The 20918-nt window shown below is 36.4% G+C and overlaps 1 protein-coding gene across 1 annotated transcript in view; it reads left to right on the plus strand.

Annotated features, from left to right (window-relative positions):
• CFTR (CF transmembrane conductance regulator) overlaps positions 1-20918 on the plus strand; it is a 196137-nt gene that overhangs the window by 53792 nt on the left and 121427 nt on the right. The window contains exons 6-10 of the mRNA XM_060020786.1: positions 143-306; positions 1124-1249; positions 10696-10942; positions 12882-12974; positions 19153-19335. Of these exons, the coding sequence (XP_059876769.1) occupies positions 143-306; positions 1124-1249; positions 10696-10942; positions 12882-12974; positions 19153-19335 (813 nt within the window). The remainder of the gene's footprint in view (positions 1-142; positions 307-1123; positions 1250-10695; positions 10943-12881; positions 12975-19152; positions 19336-20918) is intronic.

Genomic DNA, 20918 nt, shown 5'->3' on the forward strand with positions numbered 1-20918 from the left:
ATTTTAGTGTGTTCAGAACCATGAAGTGTTTGATTGTATGAGCTCACTGTGCTTGATTTCTTTCTTCTTTGATTGTTTTTTCCTTTGTTTTGGGCATGGAGGATAAAATGTCAGTGGTTTTCACTGTGATTTTATTTTTCAGGGACTTGCACTGGCACATTTCGTGTGGATTGCTCCTTTGCAAGTGACGCTGCTGATGGGGCTGCTCTGGGAGTTGTTACAGGCCTGCGCCTTCTGTGGACTTGCTTTTCTCATAGTCCTTGCCCTTTTTCAAGCCGGATTAGGGAAAATGCTGATGAAGTACAGGTAGCGCTCTTATGTACATAGTTTGAAAGGGTTTAAAATTAGGTTTTCCAAAAGCCCACTCTAGTAAAACCAGAACTTCTCTATGCACTGAACCGTGGTCTCCTTGCTAGGTGTCACAAAAAAGGAATTATTTTCATGACATAAATAATACTTTCTATATCAAGGGGACATTTTTTTGCTTGTTAGTCTATAGAATTTCTTTATAAATATGTTACCATCCAGTTCACTTTTTGCACATCAGAGATTTAGGTACAATGGATAAAACATTTATGTGAATGGGAGGGAATACATATATTTTGGGGAGAGTTTATAGGCTTTTTCTACCCTGGTTCATGAATCATCACACCACAGCCTTAGTTGCTTTTTATTACAGAATGAATCGGTGACACCAGTCACTGCTTATGAAAGAGGACTTCTAGTGTGCCAGCTAGAGTATGATAGAAAGTGTACAAATTTTGGAGTCAAATAGCTCTTAGTTTGAATCCCAGATTGCATGCTTACTAGTTACATGACCTGTGTCAAGCTGCTTCAGCCACTGTGTTTCTGGGTTTTTTTGTCTTTAAAATGGAGGTAATCACCTCTGTTAGGTTGTCAGAAGGATTAGGCATAATGTATGACATGCATCTAATACAGTGTCTGGCACATGGGAGGCATTTACTAAATGACAGATACTATTTTTGTTACTATATATTTGATAATAAAATAAACATCCTTTTAATAAAAGAAATGTGGCTTTTCTTAAAAGCTTGGGCAGTTCTTAGTGGACATTTTGACTTGTTTTTACTAAGTATTTGATTGGTGGATGGATTATTTACAGAGATCAGAGAGCTGGAAAGATTAATGAAAGACTGGTGATCACGTCAGAAATGATTGAAAATATCCAGTCGGTTAAGGCCTACTGCTGGGAAGAAGCAATGGAAAAAATAATTGAAAACCTGAGACAGTAAGTCATTCTGATAATTTCAGTATCAATTGAATTAGCCAATTAAGGTTTAACATATTAAAAATTAGTATGTCTTGGGCTTCCCTGGTGGCGCAGTGGTTGAGGGTCCGCCTGCCGATGCAGGGACACGAGTTGGTGCTCCGGTCCGGGAAGATCCCACATGCCGCAGAGCGGCTGGGCCCATGAGCCATGGCCGCTGAGCCTGCGCTTCCAGAGCCTGTGCTCTGCAACGGGCAAGGCCACGACAGTGAGAGGCCCGCGTACCGCAAAAAAAATAAATAAATAAATAAAATAAATAAATAAAAATGAGTATGTCAGAGTGGACTTCAGCTCATATTTGAAATTTCTGACAACCAAACAGTTGTATTAAGTTATATCAATATTCATGTGTTAGTGGCTTAATGTCATTTTCATGGGGCTATCGTTTTACATAGGTGATTAAGTATGCTATTTTGCACTACAAGGATATGTATCCCTTATGAAAGAATTGTCTGTATGTGCTTATAGCTGCTTAATATACTTATTGACTAAAATAATGGTCATGATTCTAGAGTCTGATTGAAACCTTAAATGGAACTGCTAGAGTAATAAGGATATGATTCTGAACCAAATAAATGATTCTCTAGTATTATAGCTTCCTTAATTTATATGTTATGGCTCATGAAAAACAAACAAAACACAAACCCTTCTGTTTGTTTAAAATATGTTTGTTCTTCCTTAACTTAAGAGTAATACAGGGTAATATCTATACATTGTGTTTCTATAAACCCTCCACTTGAGAAATCAGTTCAAGTAATGAAAGCTGCCACCTGAAGTAGAATCAGTACTTGGCAACCGTCTACATATCTGGTCTTGTTTTACCTCAGATAACCTTTCTCTCACTGATTAGTAAAGATTATAGCCAGGAAAAAAGTACAGCACAGACTGAGAGATACTGTTACTGAGAAAATTTTGGACAAAATATAGACTAGGGCATATCTATAGCTGTGACCATTTTTCTTCAGTCAAGTTCCATGTTCTACAAATTGCAATCCAAAAAAAAGGCTCTCTGAGATTCAGTGGGCATAGATCTTCTGTTAAAGGGCAAATAATTTCAAGATGGATTAGCTCATGAGAATTTCTTGGGGAAAAAAGGTCCTAAAGGGAAGAGTCGCATTTTGGATGCTGTGAATATGGGTTATTCAGGATATCAGGCTGCTGATTCCAGTAGACAGTGGTAACTGAGCTGCAGGTGTGTGATTGGAACAACAAAAGAAATGCTGAAATGTTAAGTCCTTTGCGGTGTAAATAGAAAGAGTAAAAGCATATTTATTGCCCAAACATAATTGGTCACCTGTTTTTATTATGCCTTTCAAGACAAATCCAGGAAAGAAATTATATTTTCTTTCCAGAAACATCCTTAAAGATCTTGTTTAGTTGGTTGAAGGTTTTTCTCATTAACAAGTGAGTTTTCCATCACACTTGCCCCTGGGTCACTCTTAAATGCCTATAGGCACAGGCATAACCAGAATGATGAGGAGATTATCAGAGAATTTGGTTTTCTCAAGCTTCAGGGTAAACTCCTGGTCAGATCATTCTAGGTGCTGACTTTTCTTGACTTTGGGTTTCTTTTCCCCTCTTCCTCAAAAGATGAAATCCATCCTTCCTATTCTGTATTTTTGTTTAACCAATTCTAATAGCAAATGTTTGGTTTTAACTTGTATAATCTGGTTCCTTAATCTGGCATGAAATTGTTACCTGAAAAGGCTGCAAAGTACTGACGTAAATATGGGAAAGCAAGAATTGCTTCTACTCAAAAGAGCAAATAAAATGTTCTGGAAGAGATTGGCAGGATGCGCTGCAAAGGGATGACCTCAGCCTGGGCCACTGCTGCACTGGGCAAAAGGCTGTGTAACACTCCCTGAAAATCTACTTCTTTATTGCTCTCTGGTAATAAAGTCACTTTCAATTTTTTTTTATAAGATAAAATATTTTTATGACTCATATAGTGTTAGTGATTTTATTATGGTGAGTACTGCTTTCTAGGTGATTCTTATATATGTTCTTTTTTTTTTTTTTAAGAAACTCCAAGTCTTTTATTTCACTCAGGAGCAATTATTTATTTTTATTTGTAAATGTCCATATCAGGGTATACAATTAAGCATTCTAATGATGTATTCTAATTAACAAGACTAAAGTCATAGGGAGATTGACTCAAGATGGCAGAGTAGAAGGACATGCTCTCATTCCCTTTTTTTTAATTTAATTTTATTTATTTTTTTATACAGCAGGTTCTTATTAGTCATCCATTTTATACACATCAGTGTATACATGTCAATCCCAATCTCCCAATTAATCATACTCCCACACCCACCTCCACCCCCATGGCTTTCCCCCCTTGGTGTCCATACGTTTGTTTTCTACATCTGTGCCTCAACTTTTGCCCTGCAAACCGGTTCATCTGTACCATTTTTCTACATTCCACATATATGCGTTCATATACGATATTTGTTTTTCTCTTTCTGACTTACTTCACCCTGTATGACAATATCTAGATCCATCCACGTCTCAACAAATGACCCAATTTCGTTCCTTTTTATTGCTGAGTAATATTCCATTGTATATATGTACCAATTCTTTATCCATTCGTGTGTCGATGGGCATTTAGGTTGCTTCCATGACCTGGCTATTGTAAATAGTGCTGCAATGAACATTGGGGTGCATGTGTCTTTTTGAATTATGGCTTTCTCTGAGTATATGCCCAGTAGTGGGATAGCTGGATCATATGGTAATTCTATTTTTAGATTTTTAAGGAACTGGCATACTGTTCTCCATAGTGGCTGTATCAATTTACATTCCCACCAACAGTGCAAGAGGATTCCCTTTTCTCCACACCCTCTCCAGCATTTGTTGTTTGTAGATATTCTGATGATGCCCATTCTTACTGGTGTGAGGTGATACCTCATTGTGGTTTTGATTTGCATTTCTCTAATGATTAGTGATGGTGAGCAGTTTTTCATGTGCTTCTTGGCCATCTGTATGTCTTCTTTGGAGAAATGTCTATCTAGGTCTTCTGCCCATTTTTGGATTGGGTTGTTTTTTTTTTAATATTGAGCTGTATGAGCTGTTTATATATTTTGGAGATTAATCCTTTGTCCGTTGATTTGTTTGCAAATATATTCTCCCATTCTGAGGGTTGTCTTTTCGTCTTGTTTATGATTTCCTTTGCTGTGCAAAAGCATCTAAGTTTCATTAGTTCCCATTTATTTATTTTTGTTTTTATTTCCATTACCCTAGGAGGTGGATCAAAAAAGATCTTGCTGTGATTTATGCCAAAGAGTGTTCTTCCTATGTTTTCCTCTAAGAGTTTTATAGTGTTCCGTCTTACATTTAGGTCTCGATTCCATTTTGAGTTTATTTTTGTGTATGGTGTTAGAGAGTGTTCTAATTTCATTCCTTTACATGTAGCTGTCAAATTTCCCAGCACTACTTATTGAAGAGACTGTCTTTTCTCCATTATATATCCTTGCCTCCTTTGTCATAGATTAGTTGACCATACGTGCGTGGGTTTATCTCTGGGCTTTCTATCCTGTTCCATTGATCTATGTTTCTGTTTTTGTGCCAGTACCATATTGTCTTGATTACTGTAGCTTTATAGTATAGTCTGAATTCAGGGAGTCTGATTCCTCCAGCTCCATTTTTTTCCCTCAAGACTGCTTTGGCTATTCGGGGTCTTTTGTGTCTCCATACAAATTTTAAGAGTTTTTGTTCTAGTTCAGTAAAAAGTGCCATTGGTAATTTGATAGGGATTGCATTTAATCTGTAGATTGCTTTGGATAGTATAGTCATTTTCACAACGTTGATTCTTCCAACCCAATAACATGGTTATCTCCCCATCTGTTGGTATCATCTTTAATTTCTTTCATCAGTGTCTTATAGTTTTCTGCATACAGGTCTTTTGTCTCCCTAGGTAGCTTTATTCCTAGGTATTTTATTCTTTTTGTTGCAGTGGTAAATAGGAGTGTTTTCTTAATTTCTCTTTCAGGTTTTTCATCATTAATGTATAGGAATGCAAGAGATTTCTGTGCATTAATTTTGTATCCTGCATCTTTACCAAATTCATTGATTAGCTCTAGTAGTTTTCTGGTGGCATCTTTAGGATTCTCTATGTATAATATCATGTCATCTGCAAAGAGTGACAGTTTTACTTCTTCTTTTCCAATTTGGATTCCTTTTATTTCTTTTTATTCTCTGATTGCAGTGGCTAGGACTTCCAAAACTATGTTGAATAATAGTGGTGAGAGTGGACAACCTTGTCTTGTTCCTGATCTTAGAGGAAATGCTTTCAGTTTTTCACCATTGAGAATGATATTTGCTGTGGGTTTGTCATATATGGCCTTTATTATGATGAGGTAGGTTCCGTCTATGCCCATTTCCTGGAGAATTATCATAAATGGGTGTTGAATTTTGTCAAAAGCTTTTTCTGCATCTATTGAGATGATCATATGGTTTTTATTCTTCAGTTTGTTAATATGGTGTACTACATTGATTGATTTGCGTATATTGAAGAATCCTTGCATCCCTGGGAAAAATCCCGCTTGATCATGGTGTATGATCCTTTTAATGTGTTGTTGGATTCTGTTTGCTAGTACTTTGTTGAGGAGTTTTGCATCTATATTCATCAGTGATATTGGTCTGTAATTTTCTTTTCTTGTAGTATCTTTGTCTGGTTTTGGAATCAGGGTGATGGTGGCCTCATAGAATGAGTTGGGAAGTGTTCCTTCCTCCATAATTTTTTGAAAGGGTTTCAGAAGGATGGGTGTTAGCTCTTTTCTAAATGTTTGATACAATTCACCTGTGAAGGCATCCGGTCCTGGACTTTTGTTGGAAGATTTTTAGTCACAGTTTCAATTTCATTAGTTGTGATTGGTCTGTTCATATTTTCTATTTCTTCCTGGTTCAGTCTTGGAAAGTTATACCTTTCTAAGAATTTGTCCATTTCTTCCAGGTTGTCCATTTTATTGGCATAGAGTTGCTTGTAGTAGTCTCTTAGGATGCTTTGTATATCTGTGGTGTCTGTTGTAACGTCTCCTTTTTCATTTCTAATTTTTTTGATTTGAGTCCTCTCCCTCTTTTTCTTGATGAGTCTGGCTAATGGTTTATCAATTTTGTTTATCTTCTCAAAGAACCAGCTTTTAGTTTTACTGATCTTTGCTATTGTTTTCTTTGTTTCTATTTCATTTATTTCTGCTCTGATTTTTATGATTTCCTTCCTTCTGCTAATCTTGGGTTTTGTTTGTTCTTCTTTCTCTAGTTGCTTTAGGTGTAAGGTTAGATTGTTTATTTGAGATTTTTCTTGTTTCTTGAGGTAGGCTTGTATAGCTATAAACTTCCCTCTTAGAACTGCTTTTGCTGCATCCCATAGGTTTTGGATCATTGTGTTTTCATTGTCCTTTGTCTCTAGGGATTTTCTGATTTCCTCTATGATTTCTTCAGTGATCTCTTGCTTATTTAGTAATGTATTGTTTAGCCTCCATGTGTTTATGTTTTTTTCGTTTATTTTCCCTGTCATTCATTTCTAATCTCATAGTGTTCTGGTCAGAAAAGATGCTTGATATGATTTCAATTTTCTTAAATTTACTGAGGCTTGATTTGTGACTCAGGATGTGATCTATCCTGGAGAATGTTCCATGCGCACCTGAGAAGAAAGTGTAATCTGCTGTTTTTGGATGGAATGTCCTATAAATATCAATTACATCTATCTGTTCTTTTGTGTCATTTAAAGCTTCTGTTTCCTTATTTATTTTCATTTTGGATGATCTTTCCATTGGTGTAAGTGAGGTATTAAAGTCCCCCATTATTATTCTGTTATTGTTGACTTCCTCTTTTATAGCTGTTAGTAGTTGCATTATGTATTGAGGTGCTCCTATATTGGGTGCATAAATATTTACAATTGTTATATCTTCTTCTTGGCGTGATCCCTTGATCATTATGTAGTGTCCTTCCTTGTTTCTTGTAACATTCTTTATTTTGAAGTCTATGTTATCTGATGTGAGGATTGCTACTGCAGCTTTCTTTTGATTTCCATTTGCATGGTATATCTTTTTCCATCCCCTCACTGTCAGTCTGTATGTGTCCCTAGGTCTGAAGTGGGTCTCCTGTAGACAGCATATACATGGGTCTTCTTTTTGTATCCATTCAGTGAGCCTGTGTCTTTTGGTTGGAGCATTTAATCCATTCACGTTTAAGGTAGTTATCGATATGTATGTTCCTATGACCATTTTCTTAATTGTTTTGATTTTTTTTTTGTAGGTCCTTTTCTTCTCCTGTGTTTCCCACTTAGAGTAGTCCTTTAGCATTTGTTGTAGAGCTGGTTTGGTGGTGCTGAATTTTCTTAGATTTTGCTTGTCTGTAAAGCTTTTGATGTCTCCATCGAATCTGAATGAGATCCTTGCTGGGTAGAGTAATCTTCGCTGTAGGTTCTTCCCTTTCATCACTTAAAGTATATCATGCCAGTCCCTTCTGGCTTGTAGAGTTTCTGCTGAGAAATCAGCTGTTAACCTTATGGGAGTTCCCTTGTATATTATTTGTTATTTTTCCCTTGCTGCTTTCAATAATTTTTCTTTGTCTTTAATTTTTGCCAATTTGATTACTATGTGTCTCAGCGTGTTTCTCCTTGGGTTTATGCTGTATGGGACTCTCTGTGCTTTCTGGACTTGGGTGGCTATTTCCTTTCCCATGTTAGGGAATTTTTCGACTATAATCTCTTCAAATATTATTTTCTCTGGTTCTTTCTCTCTCTCTTCTCCTTCTCGGACCCCTATAATGCGAATGTGTTGTGTTTAATGTTGTCCCAGAGGTCTCTTAGGCTGTCTTCATTTCTTTTCATTCTTTTTTCTTTATTCTGTTCCACAGCAGTGAATTCCACCATTCTGTCTTCCAGGTCACGTATCCGTTCTTCTGCCTCAGTTATTCTGCTATTGATTCCTTCTAGTGTAGTTTTCATTTCAGTTATTGTATTGTTCATCTCTGTTTGTTTGTTCTTTAATTCTTCTAGGTCCTTGTGAAACATTTCTTGCATCTTCTCGATCTTTGCCTCCATTCTTTTTCCGAGGCCCTGGATCATCTTCACTATCATTATTCTGAATTCTTTTTCTGGAAGGTTGCCTGTCTCCACTTCATTTAGTTTTTTTTCTGCAGTTTTACCTTGTTCCTTCATCTGGTACATAGCCCTCTGCCTTTTCATGTTTTGTATCTTTCTATGAATGTAGTTTTTGTTCCACAGGCTGCAGGATTGTAGTTCTTGCTTCTGCTTTCTGCCCTCTCAGTAAAAGTTTTAAATATCACAAAATTGATTTGATTGTCAGCAGCAGATTGCTTGCTGAGTTTCAGTTTCTGCTAGTGTTGTTGGGTCTCCCGCAGAGGTGGGGGGGGGGGTGGCTGTGTCTCACCATGAGGACAAGGACACTGGTAGCAGAAGTTTTGGGAAGTACTCCTTCTCTTGTAGATGTTTCTGATTCCATTATTCTTATAGTACCACTTCTTTCATTTTCCTCAACTGTTTATAATACACAACAATTTTGACAAATTTATTAACATTTTTTTAAACAGTATTTTCTAGCATTAAAAACATATAAGCCTAGCCAATAGTGTTCTTCTTTCTGTTGTAGATTAGCAACACACACGTAGATTCTAAGTGCAAGGCCCTGTGCTGTGCTGTCATTTATCTTGGCAGCAACTCCACAGGGGAGATATTATGTTTCTCTGCTGTAGATGTGAATTCTATAGGATCAGAGGAAAGAGAAACTTGCTTAAGATGGCACAGCTATAACCAGGAGAGCTGAGAGTCACACCCCAGTGAGATTCCCAAATCATAATCTGCCTTCAATACCAAATAATTAAAATAGGTAGGCTAGACCGCATTAGACTGGGAGTCACAATGTAGATTGGGAACATTGAACTTCGTTTTCTTCATCAGAGGGCTCCAGATTACATTTTTTTCAGACTTAAAAAAAAAAAGATTTCCTCTGAATTCTACAACTTGAGAATGAGAACTTTTCTGAGTTGTACAAGCATGTGGAACTAAATGCCGGGCGCAGCTATTGCTATTTCCCACCAGCACTCTCTACTTGTCTGTTTTATCTTTGCTCTTTCCCTTGCAAGAGCTGAATAGGAGGATCACAAGTGACTCTAGTTTTGATGGTCCTGGAAGAGTAGGACGGAGGTTGAAGGCAGCATTGTCTTCTCTTCTCACCAGTCTCTGCACTCCCTGTTTTCTGCTTATTGGTGCATTTAAACCTCTTCTGCGTGTGTTAAAAAAATTGTTCACATTTGTAGTTCAGACTAAAGGATCAGAAGTATGATTGCAAATAATTATACTGAAAGGAGAGAGACAGGGAGGATACAGCATCTACTCACTTATAATTTTTCAAAAATTACCTGTAACAGAATCACTTGGCTTCTTTTTAAAAAATTATTTATTTATTTATTTATTTACTTTTGGCTGTGTCGGACCTTTGTTGCTGAGTGTGGGCTTTTCTCTGGTTGTGGCGAGCAGGGGCTACTACTCTCTTGCAGTGCGCAGGCTTCTCATTGCGGTGGCTTCTTTTGTTGAGCATGGGCTCTAGGCACATGGGCTTCAGTAGTTGTGGCACATGGGCTCAGTAGTTGTGGCTTGCGGGCTCTAGAGCGCAGGCTCAGTAGTTGTGGTGCACAGGCTTAGTTGCCCCATGGCATGTGGGATCTTCCCAGATCAGGGTTCGAACCCGTGTCCCCTGCATTGGCAGGTGGATTCTTAACTACTGCGCCATCAGGGAGGCCCCATTTGCAGATTCTGGAGGCCTACTGCAGACTCAGTCAGTTTCTCTGAGTGGTGGACCTGAAACTCTGCATTTTAACAGGTTTCTCAGGTGATTTTTACTCATGCTAAGGCTTGAGAACCACTCCTCTATGGCTTATATGTTATTTTCAAGGTTCCCCAAAGTCAAGCTAGAACTTCTAAAATGTTAACAATCCATTAGGGAATCCCAGAATTGTCTTTTTCCTTTATAAGTCATTATTCTCATATCCACACTTAATTACTTAAAACACCAACCAACCAACCAACAAACAAAAAATTATCAGTGTCATTAATCTTAAAAATTAATAAAGAAGTGAATAAAGATATAAAAATAATATAATAATTATAATAATAATTATTAAGATTATTGTAATTTTAAAATAATATTTATAGGTATTATATGCAAGACACTGGTACATTCATTATGATCCATCTCCCTTTCAGATAAGGTAACTGAGGCCCAGAGAGGTTATATAACTTGCACAAGGTCACACAGCTCATGCAGGGTAGAACAAGGATCAGAACACAGAGAGAAAGATTTGAGAGTCTATGTTCAGATTTTTAATTCCAAGATGCCTGATATTTGAAAAGTAAATAAGCATCCCAAATCTTATTTATTTTTTTGTAGAACAGAACTGAAACTGACCCGGAAGGCAGCCTATGTGAGATACCTCAATAGCTCAGCCTTCTTCTTCTCAGGGTTCTTTGTAGTGTTTTTATCTGTGTTTCCTTATGCACTGCTTAATGGAATCGGCCTTCGAAAAATATTCACAACCATCTCATTCTGCATCGTTCTGCGCATGGCAGTCACTCGGCAGTTCCCCTGGGCTGTACAAACTTGGTATGATTCTCTTGGAGCAATAAACAAAATACAGGTAATGTACCAAAATGGGGCATCATACGCAATGAATTTAGAACAGTTTAGAACTTTTCTCATGAGCAAACTCTCTGGAGAGGTATTCTTGGCCTTGGGCCAGTTTGATGCACAGTATTTCCTCTCTTGAGTCTGTATGTGCTCTAATGAGCCCTTGTAATGAAAGCCTAGTGAAATAAAATGAAGGCCTGTGAAATTCTCTTAAGTCAGAGAAATTGAAGAAATTATTGTTTCTGTATTCTGGAGATTTTTATTCAAGTAATCAATCGGTAGAGCAGTTCTAATGAACTTGGCAAATGTGCAAAACGATGGTGGCAGATTCATCCGGAAGTTATAAGTTTTTCCAGCTAACACTAGGAATGTTCGCCTTAAACTTTTCCAAGTGTTTTTCTGGACTGCATGATGGATGACAGTGGCATTTTGTGACACATTAATTACCTTAAAATATCAGCAAGGTGATGTAGCTGGTAATTTTGAAGAGAGGTTCTAAAGTCCTCAGGTAATGAGACTCAATTAATGCAAAGCTAACAGAATCAGCACCATAACCTTGGGTGTGGTTTTAATTTTTATAATTAATATACAGTTCAAAATGTTTTATTATACTTGTTTGATATCCATTTAAATATTTAACCCAGAAACTAAATCATTGTGACATAAATGTTAAAAATGAGGGTGAAGGGTGAGCCACTTTCAGGTAGTTCTGCCATTATTTAGCCTAGGCCAGAGTTTGCAAATGGTGGCCCATGGACTTAATTTTGGCCCTTGACCTGTTTTATTTGACCTTTACATTCAAAAACAAAACAAAACAAAACAACCTAAAACAATGCATTTGAATTAGTTGGCAGCATTTAAAAATTGTGTGCTGTCACATATACAACAAATCATGTCTTCAGCCTCTTTTGAAAATTTGAAGTATACCGTAAACTGGGTCCTCTTCCCTCACAAGCTGTGGCAGCTCCCCACTCAGAGAGGGTCTGCCCTCTCCAGTTCATCACAGTCTCTACTTAGCCACCTTCCTTAGTTTTATCATCTTGAAAATATGTGAGTTTGAGATCTGCCATTTAGACAAATTGGTGAATGTAGCTCAGAACCATGGCAGCTCTTGGACTAGTCTTATTTCTTCTGTTAGTCCATCACAGCCATGTGAGAGGTGGTGGGGAGACAGAGAAAGAGAAGAGAGAAACAGACATAGAGACCCAAAGAGAATGCATCAGGGAAACAGATTCACTAAACAGGAATACAGACAGAGAAACAGATCTTAAAAACAAAACTGGGAGAAAAAGAGGGAAACCGAAATAGAGATAGTGAGTGAATTGAAGAGGCGAGAAGGGAAAAAGTTAGCAAGGACAAGACTTTTAAAACTACCTCCTATGAAGAAGACTTCAGGATGCATAAACCTAATTCTTCCTCATGCTCCCACCATCTCTAGGAGCACTGTGATTCTGAGTCGCTAATAGAGCCCTTCTTTTAGAATCAAGGTTTGATGCCCTAAAATCAGTTATATCAGATCTTCACACCTTTACTTAACCCAGAGAAGTGATGCTAATGATGCCTCTAATAAGGAGGGTGCTATAAAGATGAAGATGATAGTTTTCTCTCTCTCAATGTTGAGTGGAGGCAATTGGTGGGTAATTCAGGTGTGCTTTATAAATTCATCACTAAGGTTAACATGTAATAGTACAAGGATGAATCAGTGGTATGTTAAAAATCTAATGTATAAAAACAGTTTTATAAAATATTACATTTCAAAATGATTAATTATAGTACTTGGCAAATTAACTTTAGAACACTTATAAAATTATTTTATTAAGAAACAATTTCTAATGTAATTCATAAAATCCAAGTACAGAATGCATCACTATTAGAGTGTAAAATAGATGTAATAATGTATCAATGGTATCCTGGTTCTGCAATACGTTTTTGCTCTCTTTTGCAAACAGGATTTCTTACAAAAGCAAGAATATAAGACACTGGAATATAACTTAACAACTACAGAAGTAGTGATGGAGAATGTAACAGCCTTCTGGGAGGAGGTCAGATATTTTTTGTTTTTGTTTGTTCTAAATATTTAAGCTTTGCTTGTTTGTGGTTCTGGTTTTCATCCGAATGGGCAATAAAGTTAGCATGATGATAGAACTTATTTTATAGATTAAGAGGTAGAGGCCCAGGAATATTAAATACGATAGGCAAGCCTCGTTATTTTTCTCTAAGTCATGTAATTTGCTTCACATAACAAATTAGGAAGTAATACAAAGCTTATAGGTTTTGGAGCCAGATAGAACAGGGTTTGAATCCTGGTTCCGCCATTTACTATCTGTGTAATCTAGACCAAGTTACTGAACTTTGTGGAGCCTCCTGTTCTTCATCTATAAAATGGGAATATTAATATATACCTTGCAAGTTTGTTGTGAGGATTGACTGAGATAACTTATGGAAAGTATTCAGCATAGTACCATGCACATGATAGTTCCTCACTAAATGCTACCCTCTCTGATCTCAAGTTCCAATCCAATGCAATTTACATACACCAGTCACCATAAAGATGTATGAGAAATAGACCAATGTATTGTTTTCTACTATTTTTACTTATTTTAATTCACTACTAAAAATTCTGTAGTAAATATTTCTCATGGTCAGAAAAAATATTATCAATGATTTTTCAGCTTCTAAAGAAGTAATATTTGATTATTGAGAATACCTGTTGAGTTCCTCTTTCCTTATCATTTTTTTATGTTGAGTAAACATAGGAGTTATGAAACCAATGTCCCACTTCTACATATTTCACAATATCTTAAATTGGTTTTATTTACGTAAGTAACTTGACCTCAAGGGCTTTACTATACTTCATTTTTTTAGACATAGGTAAGAGAATAATTCTTTATCTGCCCAGAAAAATTGTGGAGAGGTGTGTGGATCCGGTTGATTTTACTTCTTTGATTTTAGGAATTTCAAATGCCTTTCTAGGCATGAAGAAAAATAAGAAGTTTGACAGTACTTACAATTGTTTTTCTAATCTCCATTTCACTCTGCTTTCATCTAATAAAATAGGTAGCATGCTTGAGCCCTTACAATCTGCCAGGTACTAGATAAGCACTTTGTATGTTTTGTCTTATTTCTCATAACATTCCTATGATGAAATCTTAATGTTTCCATTTTGCTGATAAGGGAATGGAGGCTTAGGAAGGTTACAGAACCTGGCTCAGCTCACAGAACAGGCAAGGGCTGAAGTCAGGTTTTGGACCCAAATGTCACAGACTACAACTCCTTCAGTGAACCTTCCATCCGGCTGTATCCTCATCCTCCAGACTCTGTCAGCTGTCAAATTCTGGATACCCCTTGATGATATTTACCCGGGATAGTGGTGCTTGTTAAATCTCTGCCATCATGTCTGAAACTTCAGCACCCATGTGAGAAATCCTTCCACTACTGTCCTCAGAACTTACGTTTTACAGTTAGTTCAGAAGCTTCCTTTCATGGTCACATGCTGAGCTTGGTGAGCACCTAGACTTACTCCACTTTGCAAATGTCACACTCTGGAATCTCTTTCTTAGTTCAGAATTTCCTAACCTTAGCTCTCTCAGTCTCTTCATCCCACCTTTACTGCCTTCCAATTTCATGAAGATTTCCAGGCTCCTTAGTTCTCCCTTTTGGACTACTCCTGGTTTAACCTTCACCAATGACAACACCAGTCACTTCAGTTCTTCTCCTAGCAGCACCCTCAATTCCCTTTTCCTTTCACTGAATCTTTTGCTACAAAACATTCACTTGATATCTTTGACAAAGGAGGTGCTATCTGGGAAAATCATATACTCTAGTCAGTTATAAGTTTTATACAGTTATTGTTTCAACTTCAAATGGGCCTATAAACTTTCTTGGGAAATCTTTTCATTTGTATTTAGTTAATTTTCTTTACCATTTCTCTAAAAGCTTTTCCAGATTTTTATCACTTTCCTGAAACTCCCAATCTCTCCTAGGTTCTGCTCACCCCCAGCAGATGGTCTTGACTTCTGTAAGATATAGAGAAAATATATAGATGCTATAAGATATGCAGCATCATGTATGCATACTTATAACTTCTTTCTTTGCCCTTGGGATTATTTTTTTCTTCTCTTTCTTATCTAAGTGAAAGATGTATGCTTCCTCCTGCCTTTGACTAAACTGTTATCATCTTGCTTCGTCTTCTCAGGACATGGGGCCAGCAATTAGTCTCTCTCTACAAGTTTTAACATCTTTTTTTCAACTGACTCCTTTTCACATTTAAATATTTTCAAGTTAAAAAAATTTCTTCTCTGACTTTTGCCCACCCAGCCTCATCCTCCAAGCTTTATCATTCTGCTTCCTTTGGCCATCAAAGCTGTTCTTACTTCGTCATCTTTTATGACTTTTCCCTGCTGCAATCTGGATTCTGCCCTTACCAATATATTAAAACTTTTCTTTTAAAAATACTTATTTAACTTAGCTTTAGTGAACCACTCTTTCCATGTCATCTTATATTCCGACCATGACTTCTAAGTCTTCCCTGCCTGCCTCTTCAATGGTGATGGGCCACTGTGTCTGCACCTAGGCTTCCTTCTGGCATTTCATGCTCTCTGGGTGACTCAGGCTCACCTGACATCAATGTGCTGATGACTCTCAAAGGCAAATCTTTAGCCCCAGTTTCTTTCCTGAACTTCATACATTATTTCCAAATTCCCTGCAAGCTCCTCAAGCACTCACATTTATCACTCCCCAAGCTTCATAAATCTGCTCCTTCCATTGTCTTCTCCACCCATTTGATGATGTCACCGTTCACCCAGTTATTCAAGAGGCAAGTCCCTGATGAGTTATATATGACTCTTCCCTCACACCACACAAGCTGAATAGGTACAATTTCTATTTATGTATTAGGTAGCTGAGCTTTAGGGATTTTAAGTAACTAGAACAAGGTTATACAACTGGTTAGGAGAGAGCCAAAAGGTCAGCCTAGGTTTCTCTGCCTCTAATTAAAAGAAATGGACTAATGTTTTACTGTATACAAAATACTTTCATATATATTACCTCATTTAAAACCCTCAACAACTCAGGAGACTGAAATTCAGAATGTCATGATTTATTACCCAGCTAGTTGAGAAGATGAGACAGAGACTGAAGTAAAGGCAAAGGATATCATAATTCTTCCTCTGACAACCACAGGGGACTTGTAAACATGGAACATGTTCAACTTTACTAGGTATCAAATAAAAATAAGATCAATAGTGAGATTCCATTTTCACCTATAAAACAGAAAAAACAGAACAAAACAAAATAAATCCCAAACCAGAAAGCAACAGTGTTGATAATGGTTCCTCAAATCTAGCACTCTCATACCTTAATGGAGGAAAATTTGGAACTACTTTTCAAAAGACTTAGAATTTTTGCTATACCTTTTGCCCTGGAAATCCCACATTTGGGAATTTATACTTATAAAAAAAAAAAAGAGATTTGCTCCAAGGTTTATAGCAAAGTCCATGCATCACAGAATTATTAAGTTAAAAAGAAAACCATATAATGTCAAAAATAGAGAACTATTTATACTTTATCCATGCTCTTGGATACTATCCTGCAACTTAAAATTATATTTAAAAGAATGTTTAATGATATGTGAAAATATTTATGATTTATTGTAACTCAGAAAAAGCAGGTCACAAACCTTATGTATAATTTTTCCTTAATGTTGTAAAATATCATATATATGATTATATATATATATATATATATATATATATATATGTGAAGGAGTGGAGGGGTATCATTAGAATGTTAAACGTGGTTTCTTTTCAGTGGTAGGATAACAGGTGATTATTTTTTTCTTCTTGCTGCTTTCCTCTGTTTACCAAATTTCCTGAAATAAGTGTTTTACTTCTGTACTCAGAAATTAAAGTTATTAGTAAAAACAACCTTCCATTGGTCCAAGGGTTTATTGGATAAAAGTCCTATTTCTAAGCATGGCACATGAGCCCCTTAATAGCCTGCACTGCCCACCTTACCAAGGATACCCTTTGTCATCTTACCATATACATCTCACCTAGCCACTCACCATTCCTGAGATGTATTTTGTTCTTTTAAGCCTAAAATGTGCATGCAGATCCTTCTTCCTGGAACACCTAGACTATTTCTTGCTCTTGTGAAATAACCACTTACATCCTTCATAGCCTAGTACTGTGTCATTTACTTGGTCAAATTCCAGACTGAGTCAGTTGCTTTCTCTAATGCGCTCCTATAGGACTTGGTGTGAATTTTCAGTTGTAGCACTAAACACATTGCAGTATTAATATCTATCCATATGTTATTCTCCTATGTGGGATTTTTGAAGTGGTCTTTTAAAAAAATATTTATTTGTTTATTTGGTTGTGCTGGGTCTTAGTTGCGGCACGTGGGATCTTCGGGGATCTTTAGTTGCAGCATGCGGACTCTTAGTTGCCGCAAGCGGGATCTAAGTCCCTGACCAGGGATCGAACCCAGGCCCCCTGCATTGGGAGCATGGACTGTTAACTGCTGGACCACCAGGGAAGTCCGTGAAGTGGTCTTTAATACAGAGGTGATGCTCAAGAAATGTCTATTAGTTAAATAAATGAATAAAGGAATAACAGATGCCTTTGTCTCATTTAAAGACTTTTCATTGCCTACTTCTTAAAAGCTTTGCTTTTAGTTATCTGTTAACTGAAAGGGGTGTTAGCCATCCATATCATAAGAATTCAAGCAGTGGTCTTTAAGCTTAATTGCTTATGTATGCCCTAAAATAGTTCTGAAAAACTATGTATATCTGATACATTTTAAGTTGACTTTTCAACTTAAAAACTAATTTTTCAACATAGGTTTAAGTGGTGGCAAAGAATGTAATTCTTGTCTATTGTATATTGTTTTCATATGTTAAATAATTTTTTTCAAAACTTGGGAGCTGCAGTTTCAGTGCAATTTCATGGGAAATAAATGAATTTATGAAGTCAGGTCTCATTGTCAAGCCAATCAGCTAAATGTGACTTGCTTTATGTCAGGAAAGTGTGACTTGACTTTAAAATACAGATAATAATTTGTATTAAATTATTAACTCATTAAAATTAAATAAATAATAAGTTAATTAAAATATCTTATTTCTCAATTCATTTCTGAAATCTGATTCTGAGATGATAAGACACATAGATCGCCATCAGTTTGAAACTTGGGTGAAATAAGATGTTACCTCCTTCAGTATTTCTGGCTTTGCTTTTATGGGATCACCTTTCAGGAGAAAATCATTCTCTTACAGTCCCCTTGTTTGTATTATTGAGCTTTTTACACTCCAGAAAATGCAATGTAACTAAACTTAGGGCTAGTGAGAAGGCTGCCTCTTCTGTGTAAAGTGAGGGAAGGACAATTGTGAGCAGGAAGTGGGAAAGAGAAATGACAAACAGCAGGCAAATTCTCAGGCAGACTAACTTTAGGAAGGAGTACTTTTGCATGTTGAGGATGTGGGAATACATTCCGTTAAAACTGTGTGCACTACCTTCCTCCTGATAATCTGTAGTGCTGTTTACTTTGGTTTGAAGACCACTACCCTAACGCTTTCCATGGGGCAGTAGAGAAGCAGGGCACTTTCAAAAGAGAATTCTTTCTCCCAGCTACTCTTACAAAAATGGAATTCATTCAAATCATATGGCAGTATCATCATATTTACACTTAATAATAGCTAATTAAAGAAATGCTTTGAGCTTCTCAGAGGAAGGTACTACCAGCATGATAGAGCAGAAGATCTGGGTTGTAATTCTACTCAGGCCTACTACTTACATGACTTTAGTTGCTTAACTTCTTTGAGTCACAGTCTACAGCTTTGAAAGAGGATTATAAAATCTACCTCATATATTGTTATTCTACTGAAGATTAAATAATTATGTTTATGTACCCAGCCTATAGGAGAGGATATATATTTATGTGTGTGTATATATTTACATCACACGCACACATATATATAGATAGATACCTTTATATATGTAGATAGATATCTTTAATTAAATTTGGCGGTGAGCAAGAATCTGAGAAATTGAAATTATTATTATAATTTTCAGATGTTTTGGATTATGTGCTCTAGAAATCATGTGCTATCAATTGTGTGCTGTAAAGTATGGGTCATGTGCCATGTGCTTTTCAAACTAATCATACATAATGCAAATAGCTATTGAAAATATCTGAAAAACATGTTTGTTTGTTTTTTTACAGGGATGTGGGAAATTATTTGAGAAAGCAAAACAAAATAATAACAATAGAAAAATTTCCAATGGTGATAACAGCCTCTTCTTCAGTAACTTCTCACTTCTCGGTGCTCCTGTCCTGAAAGGTATCAGTTTCAATATAGAAAGAGGACAGTTGTTGGCCGTCGCTGGATCTACTGGAGCAGGCAAGGTAGTCTCATTTATACCTCATTATGAAGATCTTAACTTGACATGATTTTCTCCTTTCTTTTTCTAGTTTGTCTGTAATGTAATAAGATGTTTTGGAGAAATTCTTACATTGGTATTAGGAGAATACTTGGATATAGAGTTCCTTATAATATAAATTATTCCACTGATAGCATCCTCTAGCCTTTTATTTCTTCCTATTATTTTCAGTGACTTTTTCTTTTATATCTTTATATTTTGGACACTGCTCAGCACAGCGTCATGCACATACAGGATGAGCATTCAATAACTTTATTGAACAAATAAAGCATCCATTTTTACCAGTCTGTGGCACAGACATTTTCTCAGAGCTGGTCCAGGAAAATCATGGCTTAGATTTTACTTCAGTAACTGCATGTAAAAGGTCCCATTTTGTTGACATTAGAATTTTGGAGAATGGACTCGGACTTGCTTATGATTTATTATGAGGAAAAATTATTGAGTTGGGACAGTTTTTTGAAGGCAATACATAGGAATGTTAATTTATTCAGTGCTGGTCAGCCTCAACACCTGCCCCCACCCCAACTAATTATAAACCATGGATATTTGGAGATACATCTGACAAAAATTAATAGGTTAGAAAGCTAAAGGGTCAAAGTTTATTGTCAGAAGAAGACTTTATAGTGATCTTCAAAGACCTGAGTTATTGTTCAGATAATTATAAACACTTGTTGTCTTTATCTAGGAAATAAATTTAAAGGGCATGAAGGAATAAAATCAGGGATAAGAAAGGGCCTCCTGGCTTTGGAATGGGCTACTAAGGATAATAGGTATTTGCTTTGAAAGTCTATTAAAAATAGGTTCTTCATCCCATTTGATTATAATTTTAGCTTTGATGAAAGAAAAGGAAGGAAGGAAGAAAGGGAGGGAGGGAAGAAGGGAGGGAAGAAGGGAGGGAGGAAGGAAGGAGCAGTGCTGCTATAAGATAAAAATGTAAATAAAAATAGAAATACTCCTGAAAGACAGTTATTTATTAATGTCTAATTTAGGAAGAACCATATTTTGAAGAATTTAGTCTGAGACGTGGGAAACAAAATGCCATAGAAAATTTCTAATCATTGAATTTGGTGTTCATAGTGCTAGTGATATACAGTTTGCTTATTTCTCTCTCCAGGTACGTTCTCCCACATGAGAAACAGGCCTTTCAATAAAGTAGCTGTAGTTGTGCATTTTCTTCTTAGAAAAATGTGTTTCTTCTCCAAGTGCTACTTTTTTCTTCTATTTCTTGTATAATATTACTAGCAATTATCACTATTAAAAGAAAATGATACCATAGGAGGAGTTGCTAATAAGCAAGTCACAGATGATCTAAACAAGAATGATTGCTTGTGAGCACACAGTAATAGTATTTCACAGAATTTTTTTAATTAATTTTGTTTAGGTGTTTAAAATTACTTCTTTAAAGGTGTAAACAAATAGCTTTGGGATTACAGATTACAAGACTTAACCAGTAATTAAATTTCAGGCAACTCTATTAAGAACTGATGAGCAGATAATTGCTGGCTGGAGTTACAGTTGCATCTTCTGGGAAGTACACATGAAGATGGA

This window comes from Delphinus delphis, chromosome 9 (genome assembly GCF_949987515.2).
Source record: "Delphinus delphis chromosome 9, mDelDel1.2, whole genome shotgun sequence".
NCBI classification, from domain to species: domain Eukaryota; kingdom Metazoa; phylum Chordata; class Mammalia; order Artiodactyla; family Delphinidae; genus Delphinus; species Delphinus delphis.